At 37.8% G+C, this 15,286-nt stretch overlaps 1 protein-coding gene across 1 annotated transcript in view; it reads left to right on the top strand.

The window, feature by feature from the left end:
- The window catches only part of LOC121943153 (beta,beta-carotene 9',10'-oxygenase-like), a 31,380-nt gene that overhangs the window by 11,067 nt on the left and 5,027 nt on the right, over positions 1 to 15,286 (top strand). The window contains 9 exon segments of the mRNA XM_042486586.1: positions 10,634 to 10,733; positions 11,343 to 11,541; positions 11,629 to 11,840; positions 13,294 to 13,409; positions 13,648 to 13,750; positions 14,280 to 14,304; positions 14,306 to 14,406; positions 14,799 to 14,959; positions 15,063 to 15,225. Coding sequence (XP_042342520.1) covers positions 10,700 to 10,733; positions 11,343 to 11,541; positions 11,629 to 11,840; positions 13,294 to 13,409; positions 13,648 to 13,750; positions 14,280 to 14,304; positions 14,306 to 14,406; positions 14,799 to 14,959; positions 15,063 to 15,225 — 1,114 coding nt within the window. The 5' untranslated portion in view covers positions 10,634 to 10,699.

The following is a 15,286-nucleotide window of genomic DNA, read 5'->3' as shown; positions in this document are numbered from 1 at the left end:
AATATGTGGCAGTGTTTTGGGTTTTCTTTTTCCCCTCTCAGCCCTAAATAAATGATAATAATAATGATAATATCAAATACAAAGTAATTAAAGCAAAAAAGAATAGTTAAATTAATTAATTGATAATAATAATAATAATAATAATAATAATAACAATAATAATAATACCACACATCACCCACACATCTCAAACCCCAATAAGTGCTTAAAGTTAAAAAATAAAAAATAAAATAATAATGATGATGATGATGATGTCACATACAAAGTCATTAAAGCAAAAAAAAAGTAAATTAATAAAATGATGATAATAATATCAAATACAAAGTCATTAAAGCAAAAATAATAAGAAAATAAATAAATTAATAACAATAATAACATCAGATACAAAGTACAAATATGTTGCAGTGTTTTGGGTTTTCTTTTCCCCTCCCAGCCCTAAATAAATGAATAAATATTAATAATGATAATATCAAATACAAAGTAATTAAAGCAAAAAATAATAATAAATAAATACAATACAATACTACTACTACTACTACTACTAATAATAATAATAATAATAATAAAATAATAATAATAATAATAATGATAATAATATCAAATACAACACCACATTACCCTAACACCCTACTCACACACCTCAAACCCCAATAAGTACTTAAAGTAAAAAAAATATATATATTGTAATAATAATAATGATATCACATACAAAGTCATTAAACCAAAAAATATAGATTAATAAAAATTATGATAATAATAATATTCAATATGGCTTGTAATTTTTGGAGTAAAAAAGGGTAAAAAAAAATGGGAAAACTAAAGAGTGATTCATTAATGATTCATTCTTATATATAATTAAATTTTACGCCTTTATTGTGAGGCAATTTTTGACTCTTTTTCTCTTGGATGAAACTGGCTTGTTGGTCCTGACAGTGTGCCGTATCTGCCACCAGAGGGCCCAAAGAAGTCAGAAATGTCACAGAACAAGTCAAACATGAACGTGTTGATTTTACCTTTTCAAAGCTGGAACATCACTTATTTGTGTTGCTGTCAGACGCTTTTTACAAACACCAAAACCTTCAAACTCTGAGAAAATTGGTGGGATTTATTTTTTGAAAAACATGGGGGGAATAACAAAGAGCAACTTGGTGGGAAATGTTTAGATAAACTATATTTATGATTTCCCTTTTTATATATTTTACATTATGCTACAAATTTGTTAGAATTTGTAAACACTTTCTCCAAGACATTTACATTTTTTTTTACATTTATTTATTTATATATTTTGCAGACTAATTTTCAGTTGTTTTTTTGTTGTTTTCTGGGTCATTTCATTGCCCATTGCTGCCTTTTAATGTTTTTGAAAGAAATCATGCGTATTTGCTTGGGTTTCAAAGGATTCCTGAATAAACACCTTCTTATATTCTGTAAACACTTGTGTTTTTCTGCACATCTGTTAGCACCCTTTGGCAGGTGCTCTGGTTAAGCTGAACCACCTACTTTCACACATGTTTGCACTGATTCAAGTTCCTGTTAAACCATTCTGGTTTACCACAAATTACAACACCTCGAGCCATAAACATATGCCTGCTCGCTGTCTCTTTTAGACTAATTTCAAGTGGGGTAGTCATCCTGAGGCATAGATAAAACAAATAATAGTGAGAGCGACGTGAAGGCTTAAATGTGTGTTTTGTAAAAAGGGAGGAACATGACTCACAGCGAGGTGATTTTCCCCAAAGGCTACCAGCAGCACAGATGAAACGCTAAAATGAATGCACCATGTTGCAAGATTAACAGAACGATTTCACCAGCTGCACATTTTTTAAGGTTCATTTTGCCTACTAAAAGAAATGTAGACTTAAAGTCATTTAACCCTTTAAAATCAGACGCCTTGCTTAAGCTATCTGACCCTTTGAAACCTGAGGAAAAGGCAGATATCACAAAAAGTAGTAATATAGGATGAGAAAATGTCATTTTGTTTAATTTCATTTTATTTTGCTTATTTTGAGGCAATTTTTTTTTACCCTTCTTTTTATTAAAAAATAATTTCTTGCTTTTATAGTGCCACCTAAGAACATGATTTGTTGCTGACCCTCTTCCACAGCTTACGTGCCTGTTTCCCCAAACTGAGGGCACGCTGAATAAAACTGGATCATTTTAAAGTAGAAAAAAATGAAAAAATAAATTAATAAATATGGCTACAATGTCAGGTGACGTAGTTTAGAGTGACGTAGTCCATGGAGCGAGTTAGATCTGGATCTTTAGTCCTGTGTGAGTCTATGTTTGCTTAGTAGACAGAGATGACGTATTCTTTTTAGTTTTTTAGAGCGTGTAAAGCTGCTGAATGCACTCTTTGTGTATAAACTTTAGCAGAATAGCTGAATACCTTGTGTTAAATTTCAAAGTAGGACACTGAGAAATGGTGTAAAAAGCCACATTGGCAATATTTAGTCACATCAGAGTTTAGCTCTGGATGGGAACATCAACAACAGTTGGATTTGTCGAAGCTTGCATGGGGAATTTCATGCTGCTGCACAAAATTAGGAACTAAGTATTTCCCCTGAGGACAGCAGCGTAACTGGGGACGGATATCTACAAACTACAAACAAATATTTTTGAGCCCATTTTACTATTAATTTATGGAATTTTTTGAATCTGAATTAGTTTAATGACTTATATAAAGTAAAATGGCACATATAGATGGAACACCATTTCAGCTGAATACCATACTTTCCTAAAAATTAAAAGTCAATTCGAAAGTTTCCCTTTTTTTTGAACATTTGATTAGATGAGCCTGTTTACTCCTGGTATTAACATAACTCTCGAGTGATCCAATCAGAAGTGGATAGTGTACACGACAACGAGATGCATCGCGACTTGATTACTCAGCTCACTGGTCGAGGTAGTCTTCATTTTGGGTTTTCAAATACCTAGGAATTGTACGGCCCCCTTTACGTCTATATCACACGCTGCCTTTAGCGTCTATATCACACGCTGCCTTTGATGTCTATATCACACGCTGCCTTCGGCGTCTATATCACACACTGCCTTTGATGTCTATATCACACGCTGCATTTGATGTCTATATGACACGCTGCCTGTGATGTCTATATCTCACACGCTGCCTTCGGCATCTATTACGCTCGCTGCCTTCGGCGTCTGGTTGGCGTCTGGTTGGCGTCTAGTCCGCTTAGTTTGAATACGCCCATCCTGTCAGTGCTTTCGACATACATACGTGACGCCAAAAGCCACCTTCTGTATCCACCTGGAACTCGTGTCAGATGAGAACGTGGCTGAACAGACCTGGTGGCACTGTTATTATACGCTGCCACGCTTCATGCCACGTGCACGGGTGGCGTCACTCAAGCACGTAGTCAGACATAACAGGTCGCATGCCCATTACGGCGTCACTTGAGGATGTGGCTGGGCTGAACGAGTGATGAAACACAGAAGAATATTTGCACCGCTGCCGTGTGTGACGTAAAGCGTTAGTGCACTCATAGGGCAGGTGGGAGGGAAGGTCGATGGATCCCACAAACAACCGCCTTTCACGTGGGAGTCTGCTGTTTGCTCGTGGATGTGAGGTTTTTTATTTCTGCATCTCACCATGTGCCTCTTTTGCCTAAACCTAACTGTCCATGACTTTGCTGCTAACGGATGGTTAGCATTAGGCTAACATTAGTTGCCATGTGCTCATGATGTGTAAACATGAGCACATGCTCATCTTGCTGCATCATTCCACCATGTGCATTTGTTTACATCACATTAACGGCATCCCGGAGCGTAAACAGCTGACGCAGAGGGACACCTAAAACGTCGTGAGTAGACGCAGGAGATCGCTGACAAAGCGGCAATATTTGACGAGTTGGGATGAGAACGGATGAAACATCTTAGGCCTGTTCGGAAAAGTCTCATCTCCCTGGAGGTGAACCACGGTTTCCCAAAGATAACAGTCGTCAAGGAGGGTGACACCACACCTGAGACATCACAGTCAGAAAGTGAAGCTGGTCTGTGTAGAACCACCCCATGCTACACCCCAATTAAAGCAAATATTAAGCCTTTAATCGTTGCCTTTATAGAGTTGTTTTCCCTGTGATATCTGTGCGAGATGATCTTTGTGAAGCATCTGTGCCAGAGGGATTCCCACCACAGAGCCTCTGTTTGTGGGATCCAGTGTGCTGGGGCAGCAGTGGCTGGGCTTTTCCATCTATTTCTGCTTCACTTGTTTGTGCCAATAAAAAATAGCTCAGCAAAGGACTGCCCGTGAAGTACATTGATGTTATCTTCTGATAATTATGATACCCTTTTATCACTATTTTTCCAGAATCACAATGACTTTGCTAAATTTTCTGAACATTTTCTGTTTTAAAGAAGTAATTCAGCATTTTGGGAAATTCACTTTTTAACTTTGTTTCCCAAATTTATTTAAGTGACTTAATCCAAGTCTTGTGTTTGTGCCTTAAATATGAAATTGTAGCAAACAGGAGATGTGTTTAGCTCAGCATAAAGTGAGTATTTGGCGTCAAGCACTGACAGAAAAGACGTTTTTGCAAGTTGGGTGAAAAAGCGTTGTCCTTGTCAGCGAATTGTCGCCTGACTCCATAATTCAAAGATATTAGGGGAGAGATTAAATGTTGTCATGTAATATTTGGGGGAAAAAGTAAATAAGCATTATTTATTCTGTTTCTTTTTTATCAGACAAAAAATGTAGGAGATGTTTTTTACACTGACATGTTTCGACTGACAACTACAGTCTTCCTCAGCGGTCAGGTGACACTTATAATCTGAAATCTTATAATCTTAAATAATCTGAAATAAGAAGACAAAATTAACTTGCTTGATCTAAATAAGCATTGTTTCCAAAATATAATATACTTTTTCTTTCTTTGTTTTAAGTAATTTTAAACGACCTTCATGTGCTGCATGGGTTCTACAGGTAAACACGTAGTAATGTGTAAAGTCTCGTACAACAATATGAATCCCAAGTTCTCGTAAAAACAAACGATGAGCTGATTGTTCGTGTTTCAGTTTTTTTACTGATCAGCACTTATCCTGCAGCTCCGATCAACACAAGCTTGTCTTTGTCGCCTTCATGCCAAAGTGGGTATTTTTGAGTCATAATGTTCCAGCAAAATAGCTTATAACTTATTTATACACAAGTTCCTTTCATGCTTGATATTTCACTTACTGTCATATTTGTGTCCCTGTCACAAATAAGAAAATCAAAAACACATTTGTCATTTTTGTCCCATTTACATGACCCTAAAGGGAACATTCACAAAGTGAGTGATCAGTCATTACTCTTATTATATGAAAAGTGTGCTTGTGTGTGTGGTTTTTGCTATGTTTCCCTTTTCCCTGAGCCATATTTTGGACAGTCGACCTTATTTACTTTTGAATTTAATATTGATCTAATTCAAGATATAATTTGGAATACTACAAATGACATTTAAATTCCCATTTTAATCATATGTATTATGTGTTTTAATGGGATGGTTTGGGATTTTTTAATACTATCTATGGTCAGTGTATTACATACAGTAGATGTTGGTTGGCACAGTCCCTGTTTGCAGAAACAGACCACCAAAGGAGCTCTACGAAATACAGCATAAATGGGTTTTCGTATAAAAATACAAAATTTATACAGTTAAAACAATGTAGCACCAAAGGAAAGAGCTGACTGACGGCGAGGTAAAGTGGTGAAAATGTTGCAAATATAGCGTCCACTTCGACTGATTTTTTTAGGTCGGCCCTTTTCGAGGTGCTTAAAATACGCTTTACTGTAAATCCTGTCCACAGCGATGCAACGCAATGCAGTATTTCTGCAAAAAGGGGGCGCACTGCTGTACGTAATACACTGACTATCATTAAGTTTTTCAAACAGTCCCACACAAAATGGTGTCTTGTCTTTTTTCATTGAAGAAAAACTCCTGTCTCGTGGGGTTACTGTAATTTTCATCACACTGTAGCCACAAAATGTCATTTCAAAGTCAGCGGTTTTTTAAGTAAGAGGCCTGAAACAGGGGCTGCACAAGCTTATGAGAATTTTATGTTTGGCTGTACGGCAAAAAATACGTCAGTAAATACCTCATTCATTAACTATTAGCTGACTACAGCTTTTTCACAAATGAACACTTTGAACTTTTAGGATTTATGAAGTGTAAATGCAATCACCACAAGCCACCGTAACGTTTACGACTGAAGGGGTGTCGTTTTCAAAAAATTACTTTCTGGAACCCGGTTTCAAAAGTTTGTGTTTTTAGACCTCTAAAGTGTCGTTATCATGTGAATGACAGGCCAAACCGCAGCAAAACTTTAATATTTCATACAAGAATCGTTGCTTTGCAAACGGCCCCTTTGACTCCTCTGGCTTTGACAGAAAGTCGCTCATTTTTGCTGCGACTGGCTGAACTTTCCTTGGCCATGGAAACAACACATCAGAGTTCTTAATTTAGGTGGTGTTCCCCATCAAATGGCTTGGATAAGCTTATGTAATGTTGGTCAGTCTTTTTCTCTGTGTTTGCTGCAGGGTGCATGACTTGTTTTTTTGGGAGTTTCCTTTTAGACACAGGAGTTTTTGTCAGCTGTAGTGTCCAGCCCAGTGCAGTTGTATTCACAGAAATGATGATTCATGATAATAATGATTCATTATGTACAGGAAATGGCAAAGCTATTGTGTTATCATAGATATTGGAACCTGTAATGTTGCTAAAAATTCTGCCTGATACCGACTTATAAGTAGACTTACCTGTAATGAAGAAAGCCCTACGACCTTACCATGTTTGATACTGATGTAAAATGGTATTTGTTAGTAATGAGCTGTCAAGTAGGGGGCGAGATGTTTTAAAAACAGTCAGTAAGCCGGATACATGTTGTAACTATACTGGATATAGTAAAGGTACACTGTAAAAACATAACATTTGTTTTAACTTTAAAAGGAAAGTAGTGTCTGCGCTGACTTGAATTTTTAATTTGATGAAGTCTTTACAAAATTACCAACTTGTCTTCTCATATTCAGTCACCTTCAAAAACTAAAGGCAGCGTAGCACTCTTCTTTTTTAATTTTGAAGTTTGGTATGTTTTTTTTTTCTTCTATTTTTAATCATTTTGAGGTTTAGGGGGTGTTTTGAGTGTCTTTGGGTTTTTATTTTTATTTATTTATTTATTTGCATTGGGTACTTTAACTTTTAATACTTTAAGTATATTTTCCTGTTTATATCTACTATACTTACTTTTACTTAAATAATATTTTCATTGCAAGGCTTTTACTGGTAACAGGATATTTTCACAGGGTGGTATTTGTACCTTTAGTTGAGTAAAAGGTCTGAATACTTTGCGCACCACTGATATTCCCTGCTTTGTTGCTTTAATTCTTAAAATATTTAAGTGAGTTGCTATAACCGGCTGGGGTCAGAGGCCATCCTTACATAAATCTGCTCCCTCGAGGGTGATTTTACACATGCGGGGCCTGTTTGTTTTAAAGGCAAGTACTCTTTCTGTACCACAGAGCTGAACTTTTGACGTTTGACTGCTTTTTCACCTGCGCTGTGGAGGTCAGACCGCTCAAGATATCCCCACCCTTCGTTTCACCCGTAGTAAATGTGTAGATACTGATAACACAAAGTGAGAGCTGATACAGTTTTTACAGTAGGTTTTAGACCATGTACAATAAAAAGAAGGCAAGTCCGCCAAGCCTGGGAGATGTTCTGTCCCAGAAAGTAAAGAAATATTAGGAGAAACTGCTGAGTGAGAGACCGATATAGATATGGCCAACGTTTTTCACTCCCCTCTCTGTCAACCCCAGTAAAACAGTGCTGAAACATTTAAACTCTGAGCAAATTGGTGCAATTTCTTTCAAACATGTGGGGGAAAAGACAGTTAGCAACTTGGTAAGAAATTTTCAACAAATTGCAAGAAATTAGTAGATTTTGAAAACCCTTTTTTAAATGCTAGGGAGAAAATGTCTCTGGAAAACTAAAAAAAGCAGGGAAAAAAACTATATTTATGATTATCAAAATATTTAAAATTATGTTACAGATTTATTATAATTTCTTAAGCATTTTTCTTGTTTGCCTTGTTTGTTTTTATTTTTTTTTCATTTCATTTAAAAAGAAACACATTTTTAAGTAATTTCTTGCAAATTTTTGAATAATTTCTTCTTCAGCTGCGCATTGCCTTCCTCCTGTATTTTTAAAAAAAATAAAGGTAATTTGCTCAAGTTTCAGAGGGTTGATTTAGGCCCTCATGTCTCTTTTTTTTAAGTGCTGATTTAAGTGCTTTTTGTAGTCGGCTTTGGACGGTGGTGGCGTGTGGCTGTGAGTCACTCATCGGGATGCGGAAATCGGCTAACAAGTTTGTCAAAATTCTAGGATGTCTAGATCTATGATAACAGTCATCTGACTCAACCTAAAAAGAAAGTCCGGATGCTGCCATGGCAGCAGGTCCTCGTTCACTCCTGTGAGAGCTGCTCGTTGGTGTGTAAAGCAAAAAAAAAAAGCTCTTTTTCTGTCCGTGTGTTTCCGTCGTCTAAAACACGCAGATCTTCGGGCCCATAAGGCATGCACACTAAAGACTTCATTGAAGTTTTATGGTAATGGGTTCTGAACAGGTTAATACATCATATCACAGCAACCAGCGGAGAAGCCGAGGATGCTGACTGTGGACGCCTGCACTTGTAATCAGATCCTGAATTTTCTGACACAGAGGAGGCAAACAGTAAGCGTGGGCAGCAACATGTCAGAACCCACTGTGGCGAATACGGGATGTCTCTCACTGTTCACTCTGCTGACTCGTGCTTGCTCGGCCGGGTTCAGTAACCACATCATAAAACTCGCAGAAGACACCGCCGTGTCAGCAGTGAGGATGAGGCTGCGTACAGAGAGGAGCAGCTGGCAAACTGGTGCAAAACCAACTCGTTCTCATCCCAGCTCCTCACATGTTGCTGCTGTGTTTATTTATTATGTCGTAGGTTTCCTTTTTACTTCCTGTTTACGTCCTGGGAGGCCGCTACTGTGATGTCAACAAATGCAGATGGTGGGGTGACGCTGCACGTGGTCTTGTTTAGACGACAACAGCACAGGCAGCCCGTTCTCTCTCCGAACTTGTCACATAGCGCCGCTCCATCAGTGCTTTCGGCGTATGAGTGTGACGCCAAAAGCCACATTTCGCCTCCAACCGTAACGGAGCTGGATGGCGTCAGATGAGACTGCAGGTGGACAAAACTGGTGGCGTTGTTATTATTCTACGCTGGCGGACGGCCAGCAACCGACTTCAGTGCAGGAGCGTGGGATTCACTTCCCATGTGATGTGTGCCTCACCTAAACGCCTGTGACTTTGTTGTCTTATCCAAACCATCGTGACGGTGCGTGCTGTTGTGTAAACATAAGGTCCGTGCTGCTTTGTGCATTTGACATCACATTAACAGCATCGCGGAGCGTAAACAGCTGAAGCACATCCTGATGGGAAAACACCAGACTCCCAAATTATAGACCATTAGATGTGCGTTGGTTGTTGGATCCATCCCGCCCACCCTATAGGCGCCTGGCAGCATTTCTACCTGACGCATGTAGATGCGGCATGTGCCGTCTGTCCGTCTACTGGCATATAAAATCACCAAATATGGTTTTGTCCAGCTGCATTCCCACCTGACGCCATCCAGCAGTGTTTCATGCACACGAAAGGTGCCTTGTGGCGTCATACGCTGACTCATGGGATCACATTTGGCTGGAGTTGTACCTTGTATGATTTTATGTGATAAAATATTTGTCAAGAGATCCACATTTCTAACATTTTAAAACAATTCTGTATTTCAGACTCATGTTATTTTTTAAAAAATCTAACAAACTATAAGAAATCTCCATCTGCAAATCAAGAGACGTCCCCGTGATCCCCCGACTCAATGACTGAGTGATTACAAACGACGTAATCTGTAGAGGCAATTTAGATTCTGCTGTCAGCCTGACCTGCACATCTGCGACCTTTGTGAAAACACATAAAGAGGGGATTGACCCTGCTACCATAAAATGCTCAGTGCGCCTCTTTATGAGTGACCTACGTCTGCGCAGATATCAGACACTCTTTTGCTCCACATAAAGCGTACAGAAAAATCTCAGTCAGTAGGATAAATGCTCCTGAATGCTTTTATTATTCCAAAAACAGAAGTTTCCATCCTGAAATAAAAAACGATTGTGTGCTGCTGTAAACATTTTGGTCACACTTGATAAGAGAATATACAATAACAAACGATCACTTGTTAATGATGCGCAATGATGGACACCCTGCATTGATTGATACGTTTTATCACCGTGACTCGTGCATTAGTTGAGCGTTATTTAACTCTTTGAAACCTGGAGCGACATCACTTTTTTTCACATCGCTACATACATGCATGCACATAAAAGCATGACTCAGCAGACTATAAATTCTCACATGGAATAAGCATGTCTGAAGCATGATGAATGCAGCAGCAGAGATTTTGCCACTTGTCAGAAAGATAAATGATTATCTCTGTGAATAAGTTACCACTTGTGTCATCTTGTGATCACAAAGTGCCTCTGTCTTGTAAAGGCTTATGTAAGCATGAAATCATGGTGTGCTTGCCCACTTATCTGTTTCTGGGGGGCATCGCGACCAGTATAAAGCTGCGCCAGCTCCGGAAAAACACCACAGAGATCCACGCTCAAGAGACAAAGCTCCAGCCATGGACACCAAGACACACCAACAGATCAATACAGGTGAACGTCTGATTGTACCAGCTATGCATAATTTCACTTCAAATCAGTTATTTTATTAATTCATATTTAATTAAGTAATATTAATTTTATAAATAATTAATATAATTAATATCACTGACTAATTAGTATAACTATATACAAACAAATTTTCTGCTATTTCTGCTCGTATCAAGAATTTTTTTTTTTTTTTTTTTTTTTTTGCTTTTCTGTTATTTTTATTATTTGCTGATTTTTCTTGTAATTATTTTCATTATTTTGAATCACATTTATTTTAAGTTTATTTAGCAGCTGCAGAAGTTCTTCTTGCAGCCTTTTTTTTTGGTGTCACAAATTTTGTTCATGTGTCAGAGTCTTTGCACGTATATGGTGTTTAGTGGGCGTTACCTGTGCCGACAGGTGAATTACGTGGCATTTATCATTGAGTTCGCCGAGTCAGAGCAGATTTGGAGCGTTTGGTGCATCTGGAGTTGACTTCTCTTATTTTTTCTCTTACCAGAAAATTAAGAGAAAATACAGAAATTTAAGAGTGTTGCTGCATGAAGCCCATCGTCCCTTGTTTTATAGAAAATGCGACTCTTTATTGAAGTTTGCTTCCTTTTTTTCCCACAGCACTCAAAAAATCCAAGTCTAGAAAGACCATCACCCACTTCACAAATGTGCACGGTCTGCCCTGCATTGAGAAGATTGTGAGGTCAGTGGAGGAGACCCCGGAGCCCATCAGCACTGTCATCACTGGAAAAATCCCAGAATGGATCAGCGGATCCTTCTTGAGAAACGGGCCCGGGAAGTTTGAGATCGGAAACCACAAGTGGGTGAAAAAATTTTTTAAAGTTTTGCTCTGATGCTGCGACCGATGCATCACAAAGCTGACTCCTTTCTGCTTGATTCTCATCAGGTTCAACCACTGGTTCGACGGCATGGCGCTCCTGCACCGCTTCCAAATATCCAACGGACAGGTGACTTACAGAAGCCGCTTCCTGTCCAGCGACAGCTACAAAGCCAACAAGGAGCACAGCCGCATCGCAGTGTCAGAGTTTGGCACCATCACTGTGCCAGACCCCTGCAAAAACTTCTTCCAGCGCTTTCTGTCCAGATTTGAATTTCCACGTGAGTATTTTGTCAAACGCCATGAGCAGGAACAAGAGTCTGTTAATGACGCTGTTAAGACGCCTCACTGTTTAGCACACTTCCACGTGTCTCAGAAAAAGTGGGTAAATAAAATTATTTGGGTAAAATAAATTCAACTAGTGCCATTTAATCAAATACTGTAGTTAAGTATTCAACAGATAATGGCACAATAAAATTGTTTTGAGCTTAAATTTCCCATCTGAGAATCTGGAAACACATGGAAGTGAGCGAAGAGTGAGTTATCGTTGTGCTGATAACCTTTAAACTCTAAACTCCCAAATCACCGGCTCCTGTGTTTCAGATAAACTCAAATCCATTTAACCTCTTTTTAAATTCTATCGGAGATCCCAAACTTTTCAAAGCTGGAAAAATGGGAATTTTCACCAAAATGTTTATAAAATTGAATATTTATTGTGAAAATCAAATGTTTCAGATGTTAAAAAAATGAAACATTTAATTATTTTACTGTTTTCCTGAATAAAATCAACTTGTTTATGTTTTTGTAGATTCAAAGTCACAACAACAGCGACATGAATACACCTAAAATATAATTTTTAACCAAGTATATGGTCCCAAAATATTCAGCTAACATAATATTTTGGGACTAGATCATTTGTTTAGAAGGATAGTTTAGCTGTAAACAAGCAGCTGTTGGTTTGTAACAGAAAATTATAAATTGAGTCGATGTATATATATATATATATATATATATATATATATATATATATATATATATATATATATATATATATATATATATATATATATATATATATACATATATATATATATATATATACATACATACATATATATAAATACATACATAGGACTAAATAATTTGTTAAAAATGAAATTGTCTGTGTATACATGTAGCTGTTGTTAGGACTTTGGATTTTACAAAAATGTAAACAAGTTGTTTGTTCTTACAAACTGTAAAATAAACTCAAGTGTTTTCATAGTTTTATCCCCTGAATTCACTGATTTTCACAGTAAATATTAGATTTTATAAACATTTCATCAACATTTTGGTGGAAATTCTCAATTTTCCAGGTCCTTTAAAAGTAGCTTTGGAAAGTTTGGGATCTCCAATATAATTTAAAATGGTACTAAAAAAATTAGTTAAATATAATAGTTTACATGCATTCATTTGGCTGTTGTTATGATTTTGGTTTTACAAAATATGTAAACAAGTTGGCTTGTTCTAAAATAACAGTAAAATAATTAATAATTTGACAGTTTTATCTTTAGAAACCATTGATTTTCACAATGAATCTTAGATTTTATAAACATTTCATCAACATTTTGGTGGAAATTCACTCCAGCTTTGGAAAGATTGGGATCTCTAATAGAATTTAAAATTCGTTTCAACAGATTTGAGCAACATATAACAGAAACAGCAGGGTTTTCACCTTTTCTTTTACCCCTCTAGAGCCCACAGATAATGCCAACGTGAGCTTTGTGACCTACAAAGGCGATTATTACGTCAGCACGGAAACCAATAACATGCACAAGGTGGACCCTGAGACACTCGAGACAACCCAAAAGGTGAAAACAAAAAATGTGGTTGTGGCTGAAAATTCTGCAGAGACACATCTGTGCACAGCAGTTAGTTTTACTGAGGTTTTCCACATGAGGCGAGTCAGAAACTAGTGCAATATTATGCAAATTACAGCAGGCCTGCTGCCTGTTGTTGCTCCTCATTGTGTGATTTGCTTCTGGAAAAACTCGTGAAATAGAAATAGTTAACAAATTATTTTCCCTTGTGTATTTTTACCTTTTTAAGGTGGACTGGAGCAAATTTATTGCAGTGAACGGAGCGACCGCACACCCTCACACTGAGCCTGATGGGACTACTTATAACATGGGGAATTCATACACCCCTAAAGGTAATTTAGGACTCCAAATCAATTAAAAGTCTGTTTATTGTATCTCTGTACAATATGCAAGTGCGTGTCTGATGACCTTAACCCTTTGAAACTTGAGTAAATTGTCTTGATTCCTTTGAAAAATATGAGAAAAAATTAACCAAAAATGACAAAAAATTAGTAAAAACTACAACAAAATTGCCTGAAAATTATCACAAAAGAAGAACGTAAACAAAACAAAACAAACAAAGGAAATGACCTGAAAATGTGCTTTTTTTTTTTTTTTTCCCTAGAAATATTCCCCTAGCTTTTAAAAAAATAATTTTCTAAATCTACTATTTTTTTTCTGCTAATTTTGGAAAATTTCCACAAAAGCAGAAAAAAAAAACAATTTCCTCGTTGCCTTTTTTAGCCCTTGTGTGTTATTTTTTAAATAAATCAAACTAATTTGCAATACTTGTCAAATGCATCTGAACGCAGGACAAGAAAAGTGATTTTCATCCAAGTTTTAAAGGGTCAAGCAACAAACTAATCATATCTGTGCCGACAGGAGCGAATTACAACATCATCCGAGTGCCCGACCAAGAAAACAGCTGGAGAAACCCTGGAGGGAGCCACAGTGCTGTGCTCTATTCCCTCCGTGGACAAGAGTAAACCCTCCTACTACCACAGCTTTGGTGAGCAAAAGTCAAAGCACTCAAAAAAATACTCATTGCTTATGAACGTATTCAGTCTCCGTGTTTGTTCTAAGATGACTTCTTGTAGGGATGCAGTGATCTGACATGATTCGGATACTTATTAAGAAGTCTAGGTATTGGCCAGATGATCCTTCTTAACTTGACTTAAGTCAGTGTTTCCCCCAGTAATCCTTAAATGATCAATGGCTGTAACGAACAGCCGATCAAATGAGGGGTATGTCTGGACTCTTTGCTCAGCCTGCTGACCCTGCTGCGACCCGGCCGAGGAAAATGGATGGATATGAAAATGCCAAAAACAGAATGCCAAAAACAACTGCATCCTCCTCTCCGAAATTTTAAAATAAACCAACATAATCCTCAATCCGTTATAGCAATGTCTGAGAACTACGTGGTGTTCATCGAGCAGCCCATCAAGATGAACCTGTTGAAGATTGTGACAGGCAAGCTGACGGGGAAGAGCATCAGCGACGGCATTTACTGGGACCCCAAACTCAACACGATCTTCCACCTGATTCACAAGCAGACGGGAGAGGTAAGGCTCCGGCAGGGCCCTGCGTTTCTATGAAACGGACTATTCACTGTGCTTTTACTGTCTATCAAACAAATTCACCCCTCTGTTCAATCCCGTCTTTAAGGTGAGCTCCGTCAAGTACTTTGCCAAGCCGCTGACCACATTCCACCAGATCAACGCGTACGAGGAGGACGGCTTCTTGATCATAGACATGTGTGCTTCAGATGATGGCCAGGCGATCAATAACTACAACATCCAAAACCTGCGAAAGTCTGGGGAAGACTTGATGAGGTAAGCGGGTTACATAAACGACAAAACCATAGATCGACGACACGCCCCCGCTTACCC

Source organism: Plectropomus leopardus, chromosome 5 (genome assembly GCF_008729295.1).
Source record: "Plectropomus leopardus isolate mb chromosome 5, YSFRI_Pleo_2.0, whole genome shotgun sequence".
NCBI classification, from domain to species: Eukaryota; Metazoa; Chordata; class Actinopteri; order Perciformes; family Serranidae; genus Plectropomus; species Plectropomus leopardus.
The sequence above is the reverse complement of the archived record's forward strand: the minus strand, read 5'-3'. Positions and strand labels throughout refer to the sequence as shown.